Source organism: Amblyomma americanum, chromosome 1 (assembly GCF_052857255.1).
Source record: "Amblyomma americanum isolate KBUSLIRL-KWMA chromosome 1, ASM5285725v1, whole genome shotgun sequence".
NCBI classification, from domain to species: domain Eukaryota; kingdom Metazoa; phylum Arthropoda; class Arachnida; order Ixodida; family Ixodidae; genus Amblyomma; species Amblyomma americanum.
Genome location: NC_135497.1, coordinates 217,204,516 through 217,223,551, shown reverse-complemented (window position 1 = coordinate 217,223,551; position 19,036 = coordinate 217,204,516). Strand labels below are relative to the sequence as shown.

At 48.5% G+C, this 19,036-nt stretch overlaps 1 protein-coding gene across 3 annotated transcripts in view; it reads left to right on the top strand.

The window, feature by feature from the left end:
• The first annotated feature begins 1,400 nt into the window (after nt 1–1,400).
• LOC144114620 (uncharacterized) overlaps nt 1,401–19,036 on the top strand; it is a 90,848-nt gene continuing 73,212 nt past the window's right edge. The window contains exon 1 of one of the 3 annotated variants that reach the window (XM_077648478.1): nt 1,401–2,074. In XM_077648478.1, coding sequence (XP_077504604.1) covers nt 2,072–2,074 — 3 coding nt within the window. In that variant the 5' untranslated portion in view covers nt 1,401–2,071. The remainder of the gene's footprint in view (nt 2,075–19,036) is intronic. The other 2 variants (XM_077648479.1, XM_077648480.1) reach the window with 2 other exon arrangements.

Here is a 19,036-nt window from a genome sequence, read left to right as displayed (position 1 = left end):
GAAGAAACATAGAACACCATAGGACAACCGCTGAACTTCAGCGCTAGTTTAACTCAGGATCGCACCAGTCGGGTCATTGCCGATATTGCAATGACTGGGCGCCTTGATTCGAAGGAACTTGCGTCCCGTTTAATCATCGTGATCAAAAGACCAGAGAGATGGAGCAGGTCTTTCACATTAAGATGCAAGGAAATTATTGTGTGTGTCCTCCCCTCAATTCTGTTCCGGGACGTTGATATTGCGCATAACGTGTGTGTGTGTGTGTGTGTTTCGAGGGGGGGAAAGGGGGGTGTAATTGTTATTTTGGTTTCTTTCGTTCCACAGCGTGCCTCAAGAGCCCAAGCGCAGGGAGCTGTATATATATATATATATATATATATATATATATATATATATATATATATATATATATATATATATATATATATATATATATATATATATATATATATATATATATATATATATATATATATATTATGCTTCCTTATATTAAGCCCTTCTGTTAGCCAGCATTCGAGATGTGTCTTTCCTCACTTTCCCTACTAAAAAGAAAACAATGTTCTCGCGCTGTTCCCGTTCATCATGTATCCAGACCAACAAACCCATCAGAAGTTTCAATAAATTTCACTTCCTGTTGTATTCGCTTCGCTCGTCCATTGTCTGCCGGGATCTGCCACTTGTGCCGTATGAGGCACTAGCAGGCCTACCGTTAGGCATTACTCCCACGGAAAAGAACAAGACCTTACTATTATTATCATGTTACTGTCTCCTGGTAAACACCATGCATAGATATGCGTCGAAGCGTGGTACAGAACATCTGGCCTCTTTCTTCAGTGCCGTATCAAAGGCTTAGTAAATGGAGAAATGCATCGTGCAGTCCTTCAATAGCCCACGTTGGGACGGTTTATTCCGTTGCTCCATTGTTTAGGATCCGGGCACGATACGATACCACGTCGCCGTGCACGGCAGCGGCCGTTTCGTTCCCTTTGCCGACCGCCGCAGTTCCGACCTTCCGCTACCTCGGCGGTGGACGGAGCGTGTCCGCTATGGAGAACGGCGGCAGCGAGACGCCACGGGGCAAAATGCGATGCTTGGCAGATCTCGAGGAGGAAAAGCTTCGCAGACCTTCTCCGGTGCGGGTAGACCGCCCGTCACTGAGATTCTGGGGCGTGAAAACGGCCGCTCTGTTTCTTCCCGTCGGGCTCACTCTCCCGTTCCCGGTGTTACGAGGTTTCCGCCGCCCGGGGCGCCAAGCAGCGCGCGAGGGTCCCGCTGGGCACGCGGGGCACGTGTAGGCACCGTTCCTCGCGCGGCGGCGGGCGCGCCTCGCGGGGTGCCGCGTGTCCCGTCTTTACCGCGGAAGAGCCAACGCGAGTGCACGAATCCGGCAACGGAAAACGCGCGTAGCGAGCAGCCCTAATTGAAAGCCCAAACAAGTAGCCCGGCAGACAGGCGAGCGGACACCCGCTGCCCAGAGAGGGGAGGCGTGATGGGCGAGGGGGGCTTCTCGTGGAGCTGAGAGTCGAGGAGGGCCGGCCCCGCGGGGAGAGAAGTCCCGTTTTCAGTGTCACGGGTGAGTGGCCGGCTGGCTTGCTCCGCTCAAGAAGGTCAGTCTGTCCCGAGCAGCGCCTCACACAGCAGCCCCTGTCTGCCACAGTGCGCGCTCCGAGAACGTCGTCAGTGGACCACCTCCGCCGCCTCCCGACACCGCGCCGTTGGGCAGAGCCCGCTCCTCCTGACGGAAGTCCAGCCGCGTCCGCGGCGCGCAGCATTTTGCGTCCGGCGGAGAAGCGAAAGTCAATCAGCGCAACTCCGCTTCTTCTGCGACGAGGAGAAAAAATAAGAAAAAAAAATTCTCGTCCTGCAGAAACCGAAGAACAAACGGAAGAGAGGCCCCCAGGAAAGGATGACCACCAAAGTGTGAAAGGAAAGAAACGTCTTCTCCGCAGTGCACGCACGCCAGCTGCTTCTGCCGCCGCGTGCGCGCGTTGTCTCCTGCGCTCCCCGCTCGCGTCGGCGGATTACAAGACACCGAGGGGTCGTGGGCCTCGGTGGAAATCGAACAGCGATGGTGAGTACACATCTGTCGTCCACGTGCGTGTCGCCCCGAAGCGCGGCTAGAGCCTCCACACTGACCGCGGCTCTGGCCGTGCACTCGGGAAAGCATTCGCGGTGGGCCCCTGTGTCGCGGTGTCACAAGAATCGGATCGGACGGCCTGCTACTTATTGGATTTCTGCTCGAGCGAACTAAAACTGAAGTTTTGCACCAGGCCAGTCGGAGATTTGCTCAGTGGAATAAGAAGAACAAAAAAAAAAGGCAAGAGAAGGGTGTCGTCTCGTTCAGTATAGTGCGACATACCGGAGCCAACGACATTCTTCTCTTTTCGAAGGCGCTGTGCTTGAAAGGGTGGGACGGGCGTATTGTTTCCTCCGACAAGAAGTGTTGACATGCTGGCGAGAATTTTGACGGGCGGAAAAAATGTTCGGTGGGTTCTTACAAAGGAATTTGCCTTAAAGTACATGATGAGTGGAATGACATGGACTGAATTAGATGGCGATGAAAATTATTAAATTTAGAGAGTGTATCCGGTGATTACTTTTGGGAGCGAGCGTCAGGTATGTCAGCAGAGTATGTGGCAGGAATAACGCTAGCTTCATCGGACATCTTGCCGTGTCGTGTTCGCTAGCGTGAGACGCATGGTTTGCTTTTGATGCGATTTACTGCGTGCAATTTTGTTGATACAATCGGTGCATTTCGCCTCGGCAGTTAGTCGTATTTTTGATAAGTCCTGTACAAAATCAAACTAAAGCTGCAAAACCCGAGCGGAAATTTTGCATTTACGGTGTACATGACACATCTACATTTTATAACTTTCTTGAGTAAACATGTAATCTAAGTACTGAGATATGAAGGATAAAAGGGAGCGACAAAAGATAATTTCCGCCTTCTACGCAGGCAGCATTTGGCGCGGGCTCTCTTTTCGGATGCACGGTTATTTTTTTTCATCAGCTCCTCACGCACGAAAACTAAATTTCGTTTGTCTTGAACGTACGTGTGAATCAGGTGCGTCCCTGCAACTTCATTCCAATGATTTCCAGTTTAACAGCGCTGGCAAGAAACCAAGCTGCCGTTACGGATGCAATAACAGATCAGGGCAGCACACTAAAGCTGGAACTTAACCGTACGATAGCTCAGTATGAAATGCATAGCGAGGAGCGGCATCGGCATTTTCTATCCACTATCTATAATCACACTTTGTACAATGTCGTGTCCACACAACAGGCGCCAGCCGTCGATACCATGCACTTGGATGCGGCAAATAGGGCGCCTACACGTTTTTTTTTGTCCCGTTAGTGGGTGCAGCAGTGCGCGAGAAATTACCCCATGAAGAAAGGAATGCAAAATGGCTGCACGTATGCGATACTTTTTATCGAAGCATTCTTGACCGCTTAGCGTCAATTACGAGTGTGAAATACGAAAAAAGTCGTGAAATACGAGTGTAATTGTCGGGTAGAATGTTCGTTTCAATCAGTACTGTAGTAGCGATTAAAGTCGACACGTCAACTGACCTTTTCTCCCGCTGTTACCATTTGTTGACCCTTATACACTTTTCGGTCTACATGTATGAAACGGCAGAATTGAAGAATTTGCTGAAGATGGAATTCTTTCTAGCACAATTTTTGCTTGCGCTGCGGCCATATAACTCCTTCATAACATTACACGGCGGTAATTTTGAGGTATGCTGCGGGTGTTCGCTAAGACACCGCTAATAGTGTCCGGAATGGGCACGGCATAACTCTTCGCTACTGTTAGGACAAGTGTGGAAGCTGCTTGAAAGGTTCGTTTACTTTCATTTACAGCTGTACAGCTAGACAGATCAGCGGTGTCCTCATTTTCCGCACATGACTCGTCGTAAAACAGATACAGATGTAGCTTTAAATGCTCATAATATGTTAGTACTAGCCAATTCGTTCTGTAGAACACTCGCCCAGGCTTCCGTGCGAAGTCTCGAAGCTGCATCAATCTTCAGTCGATTTCGTTTATAGTTTTTCTCGCTGCCGTTTTCATCGGCACGCCATAAAGGGTTCACAGAAGCTTGCACTATTAAAAGGCTCTAATTTAGACATGCTACTTTGTTAACGATGGGCATTTTTTCTTTTACTGCTGGAGAGTGGCACAACGAAATCAAAATCACGGGCGTGAATCCGAAGAAATATCCGGTTACTCCGTGGCTGTGGAAGACAAGAAAGGAATGAAAAGGAGAAGACGAAAGAGACTGCGGGTGAGCGCAAATAACAAACGCCAAAAGAGCGCGATGTTGTCGGAACCTGTCATGCAAGTGCGACGCCTTCGGGATGACAAGCCTTCAGGGCTGACGACCACTGGAGCCTGGTGGCAAAGAACCTTGTTTTCCCTGAGCGAACATTTATCAACGTGGTCTGCTGCACACCACAATGCTTGTCTTCCAACGCTAAACAAAGCGCACACAAACGGCAGTATACGCTGGACCAGAAATCATAGGCAGCACTGTGGGCTATTCCAGTGATCAACGAATAGCTTTTCTTAAATGCGGCGCTAATCCGCAGAAGGCCGAGCAAGGTCACTTCGCGTTGAAGCAGGCATAAATGGAAGGCATAGGTGGAGGGCGCGGTGCAGGAGTTTGCGAAATAACCTGAGCCCTACACGACCAGCGTAAGAGCCTACGCACAAGCTCGCCGAAACTACCAGCTGCATCTGTCGCGAATTTGTGAGGAGGGAGCCACCCCCCCCCCCTCCCCCCGTCACCCCAGCCAGGCGAGAAATTTTCGATAGAAATACCATGCGAAGCCCCATTTCTTTTTCGGCACCGAGCGACTCACAAATGCATTGCGCAATAAGGACGTCCCCTTCCAAGAGAGACCCATAAATCCACCCCAGAGCTGCATCTGTTCTTGAGAACGGGATGGATACTGCAACCGTCACTCGCACACTCGGTATTCAGTAAACTGTCACGATAGTACTCGGTTGGCTGCCTCGATGCAGGCGCCCTTGGATTCGGATTTCAGAGACAAGTAAGTGGTTTGTGAGTGGTGTCTTCATTAATCTATGTGTTTACATGAAGAGCAGGAAGTACCGCACCGGTAAAAGATGCAAGGCAAAGTGCTTGCCCCCGGAATACAGCGGGCCTTACAGGGATGGTCACTGCCCCTAAAAACTTACTGAGCCAACTGAGACGTCTTTGTAAGCCTGCAGTTGGTACCTGCGCATGTCATAGAGAAATTCTATCGTGGCTTGTCTCAATGCCAGTTACAACCGGCTTGTTAACGTTCCTCCAGATGCCAGCTATAGAAAAGTGCACCTGAGGCTTATGCAGGCTTCTTCAAGAAGAGGATAGGATTGGAGCAGGTGCAAATTACGCAAAAACAGCCGTGTACTGAGATCTCGGTGCTCATTAAAGAACCGCATGTGGTGGATGAAAATAAATCGTAGCCTTGTCCTGCGGCGTGCCTAACAGCTCACAGTGCTGTTTTCGCGCGCAAAGTCTACTTATCAATCGATCTAACTGTGATGGCAAAACAGGGAAGACGCAAGATGAAAGACTGTACTTGCTCTTTGACAAGTTTCTGGTGGTTTTAATCAGTTCACTGCCTATAGCATGGAAAGACGGTTCTATATAATTTAGCTGTGGTGATTTCACCTAAGTTATAAAACAAGAGAGAATGTGCCGACGACAGGATTCAGGAATAAACCTAAGCCAGTTGCCACGCTTCAAATATGAGCGTATGCCTGCAGTGAACGAAGGCCTTTAAAATTCAACGCGGTCTTTGATGCGCGTTTTTTTTTTGCGCATTTAACGGAAGCTTCTTCGTTAAAGAAAGTAATCCGGGGCTGTCATGCGAACACGGACACGGACGATTTGCCAAAACGTAGGTTTCGTTAACGTCCTGGTTTTCATAGACCGCGGAAGGATCGAGCCGTGCGCACTGTGTTTGTCGAGGATGAGCTGACACGGAGATAGACTTGTTTCCGAAGTCTGAAAAAAAAAATCTCCATTGTACCGTCATTCGAATATCCCGGAAAAAGTCTGAGCGGCACGTTATCTGTACCTTAAACTCCCACGAACCAAAATTTCTATTGAAACAATTCATTCGTATTATTTCATCCTGCGTGAACAACTGGCGTAGATTTAATTTCGGTGGCTTCAGTAAAGAGTGCCTCTTGGTCGAGTATTAAAGAACCATGCAGCTGGCTTTGCCTAACCTCTCGAAAACCAAGTTCGGCTCGTGAACTGACCAATAATTTTATACCGTGACGATAACCATTGTACTTGGAAATCAGGAGCTCGTCATGTAGACAAAACATTTAATGGCTGAGATTTGTCACCCTGGCTTTTTTATGTGTGTTTATCTCGACACAAACAACTAAAACGATTCTTCGTTTGACAGCGTTAGACCCACACTTAAACACACGAGACAGGTCGGCGTAAACGTCGAGCGAACGCTACTCATAGGAGCGCGCTGTTGGATATGGAAGGGAAGGAACTAGGTGCGTAATTGCCTTGGCAATCGTTCAGCAAATGACCTAGATGAAACTCCGCTTAATTGCGCATTTGCAATTGCCGTCGCGAGAACACAACGTTTGCCAATGGCTCCGTTTATCCGGGACACAAAAGGACACACAGAAAACGAGTTCTTGTCCAACGAATACACAGGATTTTAAACCAGAATAAAGGGGCGTTCCACAAAAGCGCGTGCCCTATTTCGATTTCCGTATCGATGAGAGGTCCTCCGATTCCGTCGCTCTTTGAATTTTGGCCAGGGACCCACTTCGAACTCGCAGCATTGATTCCCTTCTTACGTTCGTTTGCGTCACGCTTATTATGCTCGCTGGCGCAACAGATAGGAGATTTTCCAAAACCTCCGGCCGCGGTTTGTCTCGTTTCTCTGTGCACACGGAAAGAGATGCTTTTTCTTTTTGTTAATTCCCTTTCTTTCACCTCACTGTTCGCAATAAAAAAAAACTGCCTTCTTTCCTCAATTTGAGGTAATTCCTCTGTACTGCGAGCGCGGAAGTGGCGATGCCGAGCCACATAGCGCAAGCGGCATATGCGCTTCCTGGAGAAAAGGAAATAAAAAAGAAAGAAGTACTGGGCTCGTTCTCAAAACTGAACCGAAAGCAATGTGGGAGAAAAGTGCGCTCTCGCGCTGCTACGGCGCAACAATGGGAGCGTGAATTCGAGCCCGCCATGCTCTGGGTCTCGTCGTTTTCATCTCCGTCGTTCACCAGGCGAGAGAGAGAGGGCGCGCCGCACCGGTGCTGCTGCGGACCTTTCGCACACGCTTCAGCCACGCGGACCGGAGAAGAAAGAGAAAGGAAACTTTCGGACTTTGATCAATTTTCCTCGAGTGGGTTGCTCGAATTTAGTGGCGCCGCTGTTTCGCCGTGCACCGCTCCTTGGCAGCGAGCAGAAGCAGCGAAACGCCTGTGCAGCTCCCCTCCGACGTTAATGGAAGCGGAGCGGCGTTGCTGCTGGCCTCCTGCTGTGCGCTCCGTTCTTGCTACGACTGGCATGTTGCAACCTCTGTGAGCGAGACAGAAGAAGTCTTATCCGCTTTTTTTCTTTTTTTTTCGCGAAATGGTGCTTCAAAGAGTGTTTCAATTTCTGTCCAATACAAGGAACATGGCACGCGTTCACTAATACATTTCTGTTTTCTTTTGTTCTTGCCGTTCTTAGAGGACAGAAATGGAAAGGCCATTCAAAATCGGTACAAATCGGTGCAGTGCGCGATGGGAGCAATTTTTCGTTTCTTCTCGTCGTCGGTACGACCATGCGTTCTTCGCGGGTCTCTTAAGCACCCAATACTCGGTTCTGTGATTAGGCGCCCAGAAGGCGCCGAGCACTTTAAGGAGTGATTCGGCCAGCCTCGCAGGGACCTCTGCATGCTGGTCATTTTTTCCACTGACATGCATCCATCTGTGGGGAAGACAGCAGGCATCACAAAATGATGCCCTGAAAAAAAAAATCGTAACTTGGCGTTTCGAGAAGGCGGGCTGCGAACCCATATAGCAACAACAACGACGACGCCTCGAATAATATTAAGGGAGAGCACTTCTTGTGACGTGATTTTGATTGGGTTTTAGAATTCTATGAGGTTAGTGGGGTCAAATGTGTGAAACTTGAGGTAAAGACTGCGAAGTCTTTTTGTGCTAGCATTTGAATTAGTGGCGTAATACACGAATGAAGCGGCGTATGTGTTCAGGCTTCCTCCGCAGTGCACAGAGCCGGGCAGGGGGTCGCAACGATGACGTCATGTGCGCTGGAGCTACATTTACAGCTAAGAAACGGTTGATTGAGGAAAGAAAATCAACGCTACCAAAGGTAACGCTAACTAAGCGTTGTTTGGCATCGTCGGATGGAGCACAGCAGCAGGTGGGCGAAGGCAGCAGGAATGTGAAACTTAGGCAACAAGACTTCAACAGGGATTTCCCGCATTTCTCGTGCGCAGTGAGGAGAAGCCTGAACATCGCCTCGGTTTTAATCGGCGAATATGTCACCATTTCAAGTGCTAGCTCAAAACTACTTGGCATGCTTCACCTAGAAGTTTCATACTTCGCTGTGGTTGCCGCAGAAAGGCTATAACGAGGGCACAGAAAGGAATGAGAAAACAGAATTGGACAAGCCTGCTAGCATAGCAGCTTCCTCCACTTTAAAGCGTCGTACTTTCTAATTCTTGAATCACCTCGAATTTTCGGAACGAATTTAAGCTTCGTTTAAGGCCTGTTACGCTGTACCTGGGAGAAGGTATACGGCGAACACAGACGGAAATATTACAGTACGAGCGATGGCGACTGCAGAGTATGTGCAGTGATGCTGAAGTAGGTGCGTGGAGAAGTAAGCTTATCCAGCGGGCTGATTAGCTTCGTATCGTTACTCACGCGTGATCTGGAGCGTTGCGAACACGTTTAGAACGCTCGCATTACTACTAGATCTGTGCTTGCCGGCATGCGCACACCACCGCGCTTCTTGCGCAGCTCTAAAGACGTCATGATAATGCTGTGTTTACGTAAAACATTTATACGTCTTCGCTGTCCTTTTATGGGCAGCGCTGCAGTGGCCTCGCATCAAAGAATGCCTCGCAAAGTGCCGGGGCCTACAGGCGCTGCAGTCGATAGAGAGGGAAAGTTTAGAGAGTGCGGGAAAAACAAAATGTTTCAGCGATAATGCTGAAAACATATAAAGAGGCGTTCAAAAAAAGAAGGAAAAGTGTGGCAAAGGCATCCGTTGACAAGTTGTGTCATTATCAACATCACTCGCTGATATACGTGCGCATATGTACAGTTGCGGACAGATTAATTTGGATCTCTATTCCGCGTTTAATCTCTTCTGTGTCGTTTCTTAAAGAAAGGATAAACGTTTGCTGTCTTTATGTGGAAAGGTAAAAGTAAATCTTACTCGGATATGCGTCAGATATTCAATACGTTTTCCTGGGTAACGCGTCACAAGACTCGCTCACTCACTCACTCACTCACTCACTCACTCACTCACTCACTCACTCACTCACTCACTCACTCACTCACTCACTCACTCACTCACTCACTCACTCACTCACTCACTCACTCACTCACTCACTCACTCACTCACTCACTCACTCACTCACTCACTCACTCACTCACTCACTCACTCACTCACTCACTCACTCACTCGCTCGCTTGCTCGCTTGCTCGCTCGCACGCCCGCACGCCACACACACACACGTGTGTGTGCATTTGCTTTTATCACAGTTCAATGATGAAAGGTGAAAGGTGAAAGGTGGCGCTGCCTTCGAAGATGAGATCTAATGACAGTGAATTGAGCCAGCTTTAGTCACTTCACAAAAGTTGAATTCACCGGTGGAAAAACGGCAGAGAAAAAGCGAATATTTTGCCTAGGCGATCAGCTGCAGGCCTGCTATGTGCTAGATGCCGTAAAACGCATATTGCCCTCGTTAAGTTCCACAGGGAAATTGACTCGGGCTTATGCAGAGGTGCTGGAGCACTTTAACGCGGATTCATTAAACGCTTTTGTGCTCTTTGCTCCTGAGCGCCTCATTCCGTTCGCCCGGGTATCACGTCGCCCCGCGTCGTCGAACGAGGGAGTTTTGTTTCAATTTCAGGACGTTGCTTGGGCGGCGTTGCTATGTGGTGCTCTGCCTTTGAATGCGTTGGCTCTTTGCGCGCTCATTTTTTTAAAAATTAGTTCACGAGAATAGTTCGCAGAGGAAGCAGTCTCAGTCTTTCTCTCTCATGAAAGCCTCGTGTAGCGAAGAAAGAAGAAAATAAAAAAACTCCAGGGAAAGAACAGAAATGCGTCAGAAGTTGCATCGCTTGCTTTATCAGACAGGACAAGAAGTGTCGTCCGCTTTTTGCTGCCAACTTTAAATACCCCTGGTAATTTTGCTCTTCGTAGCTACGATGCGTTTGCACTCCAAACACAAATACGCCTATATAAGGCACTCATTTTTGCAAAAAAGGAGTGCGCTAGAGGAGAGATTACTCGCATTTTTACTCCTATGTGTTTATAGTACGTGTCCAACGAAATGCAGGTAGCGCTGACTCCCTGGAAGCGAAACTAGAAGGCAATAATAATCTTGTTCCGATCGAGCCGTGTTCTGGTCAAACACAAGCCGACGAAACTGGCGATAAAGGGAAGCGCTACTACGTGACTGAGGTAAATAAAAGGCAGAATGGCAGTGCCTTCATTGTTTTCGTTGCTTCCGTGTCTCAATGCATGCACATCGATAAGACAGGTGCATAATTTTAAACGAATGGTCTCGCACTGTTACCAAAAGTTTCCTTTTTTTATACTGAAACCTTCCGATATTCTCTCACTACCAACAGTCGCGATAATCCTGTCTAATTGCGCAAGTTGCTAGGTAAAAAGGACAATTACCAGCGCTCCATTCTAAGGTTAACTTCTTACGCACTTGATAAACCGAGAACGTGACGAGGCAGGTATCTTCTTCGCCTTTACACTTAAGAACAGCTCCATTCGAAATCTGCTTCCTTGACGGTGTTCGCTTTCGCAAAGGGGAAAAACAGGTCGTGTCAAGACTACTTCACCGCTTTCGTTGCACTGATCAAAGAAGTGGATCTAACTAAACAGGCTGCGGAGTTCAACTTCACGCTGCATAACTCTGAGAGTTCGTACATAAGCCTTTGCACTGCAGGAAAGAGTGTTTAGCTTGACGGGGCTCTGAGCATTTGCCGAGTACAATATGGTAGCGGTATTTGGCGTGTTTAGTTAGATATTATGATTGTTCCAATGTTTATATGTCGTAGTTTTATTCAATTTCGACTTGAATCAAGTAAAGCGGATAAGCTTCTTCAATCAAACACCTGATTTTAACATCGCTTGCATTGCAGTTTGGCCGAGGTTGCTCTCATGCAGATTTGTTTATTCGTGGATTTCCTCTAACCATTCCGCCTTTGCAGGAATATAATGCATTGGGACATCGACGACCAAATAACATGGATGACCTAGTCTGACAGGAATAAGGCGCTGGGTGCGCTGAGAACTACGGAAGAACAGGCGCCATTTCCTTATTGGTTTTCTTTTGTTACCCAGAGTGGGCTTTTATAAGAGGATAGATACAACAGCAGTTGATACCTGTAGGCCACGGTACGCGTAGTCTTGTATTATTCCGCTGACCAACCACAACAGTGTACGAAATCAGTGTTTAATGTTTGACTGTATAAAACCCGCAAGAAGCATAAAAATAATGAGCATATAATTTCGTCTCGTGATTACTGTCTTGTTTTGGTAACAAAAAAAGCTTTAACAACTGTCTCCGTTTTGTCACGGAGAAATTCTGTTCGGCGGTGTTGAATTGCGGCGGAGCTTCGCTGCGTACTTGAGTCGTATCCGACTACAGTGCGACCGCATCTGAAACCTGAGGAGCCTCGTTGGCCCTCGGAGGTCTTTTCCTGTAAGCAGGCGCCGCTCCAGGCCTCCCTTTCGATCTGCCGGCTCTCGGCATAAATTTCGACGCCTCACACTCAGTTGCCTGCCGATGACAGGGCTTCTTAGACCGCCTTTCGAACGTTGTAGGGCACACAAGTACGGGGCTAAGGCGACGCATTAGGGTATCTGTAGGCGCGCTAAAAACAGAAGCTGCAGCAGCGTAAACACTGCAGATCACATCTCGCCCGCTGCAGCTGACGACTGGCCGCCACGTTGGCGTTCTCACGCAGAGCAGGTTGCCGCGCGGGTCCGTGCGAACACCGTGAGCCAAGCGAATCAATCGCCCGGCGAAAGAATAGCTGCCGTGACTGAGACTGCAACGAATGGCCGCGGTGCATGCAGGCGCGTCCCGCGCGACGCCGACGTTTCGCGCGCGCTATTCCAGCGCCACTGGCGGACTCGTTATCCTTGTCCCCGCTGCGCAGGGTGCCCAACGCGACCCGTTGCAGCAGCTGCAGCGGCGTGAGAACGGCGCCCAGAGACGCGGAGCAAATAACGCTCGCCGCACCTATATCGGCGGCCCGCGCACCGCCCACTTCGAGAATACCGAGCCTCGCATAGCGTCCTTCGCGCGCGCGAGAGGAAGAAACGCTGCGTGCCGCTGCAATTCCAAACAGAGGACCGCGCACGCTCGCCGCGGGCGGGCGGGTCAGTTTGTCGACGTCTTCCCCGTCGCTCCAAGTGGCGCTGGCTCCAGCGAGTGGGAAATTTTTCTCTCTATAGCCAGCGCGTGCGCCCACCCGCTGCGGCCACTGCCAGGAATGATATTTTGCGTAGGTCCGCTTCTTAGCGTTCTCCGGATAGCCCCTTTTTTTTCTTTTTGGTGTGACAGGGAACAGTTATTGATAGCTGCGAATTTTCTTGCCATTGATGGTTGCAGAGAAATGAATAACGCTCACGGCTGAAATCCGCACCCAGTTTCAGAGAATGAACGGAAGAAAACCGCTGACTGCCAACCTGAGGTCTTTCGTCATATCAGCACGCGTACGCTTTTTCTTTCCGCGTGTCTCTTTTTTTTTTCGCTCATCTTTTGCAGCGAGGTGCGATTTATTTCTTTATAACCATTCAATTTCGACTTGAGATTGCCACAGTGGGTAAGTTTCCGGTGTCGAAATACGAAGAAAAGTATTAAATGCTAACCACTGACGATTTCGCAATATAAATACGCCCCTTTTTTCCATACGCGCTTGGGAAAGTTGCGATATACGTACTCCGTCGGGGCTTTAGGGCCACTGTGCGACTCTTGCCGTTTCCTGGTCGACTGCGGGCCAGGGCTTATCACCAGCAAGATGCGGCACCTGCTGAAAAGCAAGGCGCACGGGCAGCCATCCGTGAGGAACGCCGAGAGCACTTTTGATTCGCTCCGCGCTCGCCACGGCGCTTGGGGGCTGAATATGCGCAAGTGTGCTCAGTCGCTGACAAGCGCGTGACAGTCGGCCTCCTCACGTGTGGCACTTGAAATTATTGGACCTTGGCAAACGCGGCAAAGAAAACTTCGCAACGCGACGGATTGAGGAGAAAGAACGTTATGTCCTTCGCGATGTGTCAACAAGTGATGTGACCGTAAAGCAAGCGTGACTGCGCGATAATGCGCGTGCTCGTGAAGCCTTTTCTGTTTGCGTTTCGCCATTTTCTTCTCTTCGAGAACAAGACCAAAAGAGGTGAGGGAGCGGAGAAGAGGTTTTCGCTGCCGCCCCACTCGGCGCTTCAGCGTCGCGGTCTTGTCGTCTCGCCAGTTAGCAAATAAAGCGCTCTTTTAAACGGTCCCGGTGCTGCTGCAGACACTGAGAAATGGAAGGCGCCAGTAAACATTCAATTGCACATAAAAAGGAACGTTTTTTTTAGCAGTCTACCATGTTATTCCTGCGAAGTGTGCATGCTTAGAGCCGCCACTGCCTGGTTCGAATCGCGGTCGCTTAAAAGGCGTAACTTTCACCCGAAGATTTCCTGCGCAGCCGTGGCCAGTTCCACGGTGGCTCTGATTCTTCCTTTCAAGCCTCTATGCAGTGCTGCCTTACCACTCTGTTGCTATCAGCTTGTGGAAGGACTCTACCTTTATCCGGCTGGGATTTTAGTCTTCCCGTGTGTGCGAGGGAGGGACTGCTCTTCTCTGACCTTTTGGGTGCGGGGAGGGGGTTGTATGAGGAGATGTGAAGTCCCACATGTCAAGTAATCTGTGTTTGTTTCTATAGGCGGCGTGCGGGAAGAAGCGATGAATGCAGCATACTGAATGAGCTTCTTTGAATGTAATTTTTCCCTGAAATCAAATGTTTGGTGGAAAGGTGAGCCCAACCTTGAGCCGAAGCAGCACAAGCTTGTCGGAGGTTTTAAGACGAACCGAACGCGGGGAGAAGGCATTCGGAGGTTCTCAAATTTGACCCAACTGTAACCGGGCGCAAGTTTCCCGGCTTATCGAAACCACTAGAAGCTAGCGCTGGCGCAGAGGGAAGAAACTTTCGAATTCCCGGCTTTCGAAACTTAAGAAACATCGAGCAGCGTGAAGAAGCAAAGTTTCCTTTTTCACTAGAAGTTTTATTCCTTCTCATATCTACTGCCCATTTTCTGCTTCAAGTAAGACTTCTACTCATCCAGGAATGGAACAGAAAGCCATGTCTGATAGTGAGCCAGCCCACGCGTGTGGAGGTGATAATCAAGAAACCGGAAATCGGACAGGCGCCGGTTAAAGTAGTCGTGCCTGACAGCCTAAAGCACGAGCAAGAATGAGAGCGCTGTTATTCGTGGCGTTTTATGTGTGCAACAAACGGCAGAAAATTGTTTCGAACAACGAAAAAAAAAAACTGAAAGCAACAAAAAGAACGCTAAGAAGCGAGTTCTTCCTCAGCGCCGCTGCGGTTTAAACGCTTTAACATGGTCGTAACGAGTCGCGGAGGAGCGTGAGACCACGGGGCACGATCGGACTGAGGCGGCAGTTGAAAACGTGACTGTTGTAGCCGGATTCTTTCGCCAGAAACGTCCTCTTTTTCGCGCGGTCGTGATGTCGCGTAAAGAAAAAAAAAGTGTCCTGCTTGCCTTAGGCGGTCTAGATTCCTCAAGCGGTCATTACGGGAACTCAATATGCGACTTTTTTATTATTGCTTGTAAATCCGCCGCGTTCATCACGCATTTATATCGTGTCACGAACATGTCAAATAGGAGTGTATTGAGAGACGGCATGCGATGCTTCGTACTGATCGCCAGCTATGGTCGGCAAGCAACAAAATGAAGTCCGGACATTTACCCGTTCTGGTCAAGATTGCGTTTGAACGCCAAGACTACATCCTTAAAACCTCCGGGGACTCAGCGTTGATGTAATGTTGAATGTACAGCCGAAACAACTATTATTACACTGAAAGAAGCTTTCAAAACTATCACAGATGAGCTCGTTCAGTATGGTTACCTGGTGTTCCACAGGCGTTATTTTATGACATTGGTGAATCGCACAGGCCATGACCACTTTCACGTGTTTTAGTGGAGACGCCGAAAAGCCCGAGGAAGTCCCTTCTGCCTTTTCTACTTTAACATGGCTTGACATGGAGCTCTGCGCTTGAAGTGGCTGGTGGGACTTCCCGCAGCACACTTTGTGACAGAATGCCCCGCAAAATGTTTACTACAAACGAAAGAGTAGCGACACTCTATTGCGTTGACGGATTCAAAAAAGGCAGGTCTGGACTCCGCGGTCGTGTGGTTTGTCACAGTTCAAACTTACGACGCGTCTGTCAGAGCCGCAAGTATACCTACGTTTCACCCAACGGCAGGTACTGCCTTGCCAAGGCCGCTGAGTGCGGTGTGGAACTTCTAAAGTATGCTTTGCGGCTCAGAGCCAGACAGACTGACAGTGAAGGAAGTCCCAAACAGTCATAAAGTGTGCAGAGCTAGTTAGTTGGGCTTCTCAGGCCTTCTCTATTTCAGACGGGCACTACTGATACAGGCAAGCGTGCCTCGGTAAACTCTTGATACGTTTTTTCATTACCACTAAGCACTCACAGCGGAGCCATCGTATTGTGCCCTACTTGCACAGACTGGTTTGCGGTATGAACAGTGTTCGAAAGTCTGTTTGACGAAGTAGGTGAACAGGTTTATTACACACAGAAACATATGCGCAAACTTCCAACTCAACTCAATCCAGTGCTCTTTATAAGCTTCATAACAACAAGAAAAAAGTATGAAACAGTGCTTGAACCTGCAGCCAGGATACAGTTATTCCCAGCAGTTTCTAGAGATGAACTCCATGCATTGTACTGTGTGGTATATATATAGCGCAAGTAATAAACGTTTCTTCGGTCTTCCAATGACTCGCTGCTCGATAATCGATCGGTGGAACGCAAGCAGCGAACGAGTGCCGAATGGCCGGATGGATCCACTGACCTGCAGTAGCGCGCCTCGACGGCTTCGCCGGAGCACAAACATATTTGGCTTCACTCGGACGTGGAGCAACCAGCTTGGAAGAAATAGCATTTTCTAGCCAGCCTCAAAGGATACTGAAAATTCACTAAGCAGTGCTCTTGCCCCAGGAGGACTAGTGGCTTATCGAATTTACTCAGTGCTGCTGCCATATCGAAGTCAAAAGTATACTATAAATGCTTCATAGCTTTGTGCGCTTTTTGCTGGGGGGAAAAAGTAGATCACATTACCCTTGATGCGAAGCGCTGCGTGCGGCCTACATATATTTATCTTAAAGCCCGCGTTACATGCCGAACTTGGTTGTTGTCATCCTATGGAAAAAAGTTGCAGTGGCACTCAGGAGAACGAGCAGAGCATTGTTCTGAAGAGAGAAAATACACTGCCTAAGGGTCAGTAAGCTGATTTCCTGGTTGGGGCAGCACGTTGTCGAAGCAGCCGTATAAAATCTTATTTGATCATATATAGGCATGCTTGAAAGCTTTCATTTGTTTATGAAATGCAGAAACAGAGAAAACCATGTCTCATGTCATAACCTTTCGCTCAGATTTATTCAGTGTTCAAGCGTTGCCTTCGAATATTCTGTTTACACAAGATGTAGCTATATTAACTTATAGGCATAGCAAACTGTGCCCGGAAGGAGAGTTCTGATCAACCGTGTTTTTCGTCAATGTAGACATGACGTTCTAAGCGTAAATGCGGTAACGCACGTTTTTAGTGGAAAATGAGAATTTTAAAGCCCATGTCGGCTTGTATTTGCAGAGTAGAATGCAACAACACTAACGCTCATTCATTTATAAAATTTTGGAACGGGGAGACCATCCCCTCTTTCGATAATTTAATTCCCTCATTTCCATCGTCATCATTTACTTACACTGAGGCATTGAATAATCGCCGCCTTTGGCACTGAACACAGCTGATGCGTAGTAACGATCACGAGCACCGCTTAAAAGGTTCTCCTGCATACGACTAGCGTGAGTACTATGGTCGGATACAACTCCCAAATGAAGCAGCAAAAGCCCCGCCAACGGCGTTGACTTATTACCATGACACAATCCGATCAATCGGTGGTTAACCCTTTTGCAACTGCAAGCCTCCTGCGGTGCTACGCTAGCAAGTACGAGGGGATTAACCACGACATCATGGCAATCGGTCGACAGCATTGGCTGAAGGGCCTCCTTTGAGGTGCATTTGCCGCTTCGTTCGTGAGTTCAATCCGACTACGGGAAGTTCGGAGGCTGGAGGAGCTTGTAGAGAGCTTGAGTTAACTGGAAATTAATGGGAGAAGCATTTGTCTTGCAGTGGACGTAGTAAGGCTGCTTTATTGTGTAGAGAGCTTATAGAGAGCTTTATTCTCTCCAGTCTACTTTCAGGCAGCCGTTATATAAGGCTGCACCTCATGCGTACCTACCGTCTTTCTGTCGTACGGGAACGCTTACATGTTGTCGTCCGACACTACGTCGAAGCAGGGCACTATACGCTTGGTTGACTAGTAAGGTGAAGCGACGGCGGAAGCGGCAGGCGGCCCTTTCTAAGAATACTGTCATAAGTAGAAGCGAACAGAATATGATTATAATTGCGTTATTAACCTCCAGCTCCGAAACTGGAGCATATGCTCTAATATCAGCTAGTGCGTTATGACTGCCTGCAAGTGGTAAATGAAATAATCGTCAAGTATCAAATAACTGTCGCCAGATACATGGCAGTGATATTGCTTGCCTTGTATGAGCTGACTTGACGAACAAAAGGTGTTTCCAGTGCACATAAAACCGCTACTCGTGTTCAATACTTCCGGTAAAGGAGGCCCCTCTTTATTGACATCTGCCTAAAATGCAGTGAAAAACATTGTTCACTCAAGCAACCACGAGTCCTGAACATTGTCTTTGTGTTGTTTTTCATGATTTGGGCAGACCTCTATTCCTTTTAAACACCGGATGAAAAGGTCACGCGTAGTACCGCATTTACAGTCAACAGTAGTCGGAAATCCGGCTCTTGAAGGGCACTGATGTGCAGAATGGGGCGGCTAGCACCGAACCTCCGTAGAACGCGAATACTCATCTCTGAAGGCAGGGTTCAAGCTGATTGTCTGAGGCGTTTAGTTGGCTAAGCGCACGCAAAACAAAAACGGGATAAATAAGTCTCTCCCTCGTCTCAGGCATTGATTCAAAAAGCTTCAGCTGTCGGTGACAGGCACATCTTTCTCTTGATACGAAAGAATTCAGAGACAGTACGACCTACGACCGCATCAGCAACAGCTCAAGAGCACTTTGTCAATACGCAAACAAGAAAAAAAACGTACGTAATTATACATCCTAAACATTAAAACAGGCATGATTAAACGACCTCTGCGGGGAATTGCTGCTCGCCGCCACTTCGAAAAGATGGACGAGAACGGTACGGACGTTAGTCAATCGCTCTTGGGCAACATGGAGTTGATGTCGTCCTTGCCAGCTGTGGCGGTCAACCCAATAGAGGTAAAACCACTGAAAAAGTGAAAGGTGCCATTAGGGGGAAAATAAGAAAATCGAGTGAGCGGCGCCTCCGCTGCAGCCGCGAGTTGGAAAAAAAAGGGAAATTGAGATCAAGGAAAGAAAGCAGGAGGAGGAAAACTAAAAAGAGAACAAACGAAGAAGCGCTGTGAGAAATCTAAAACA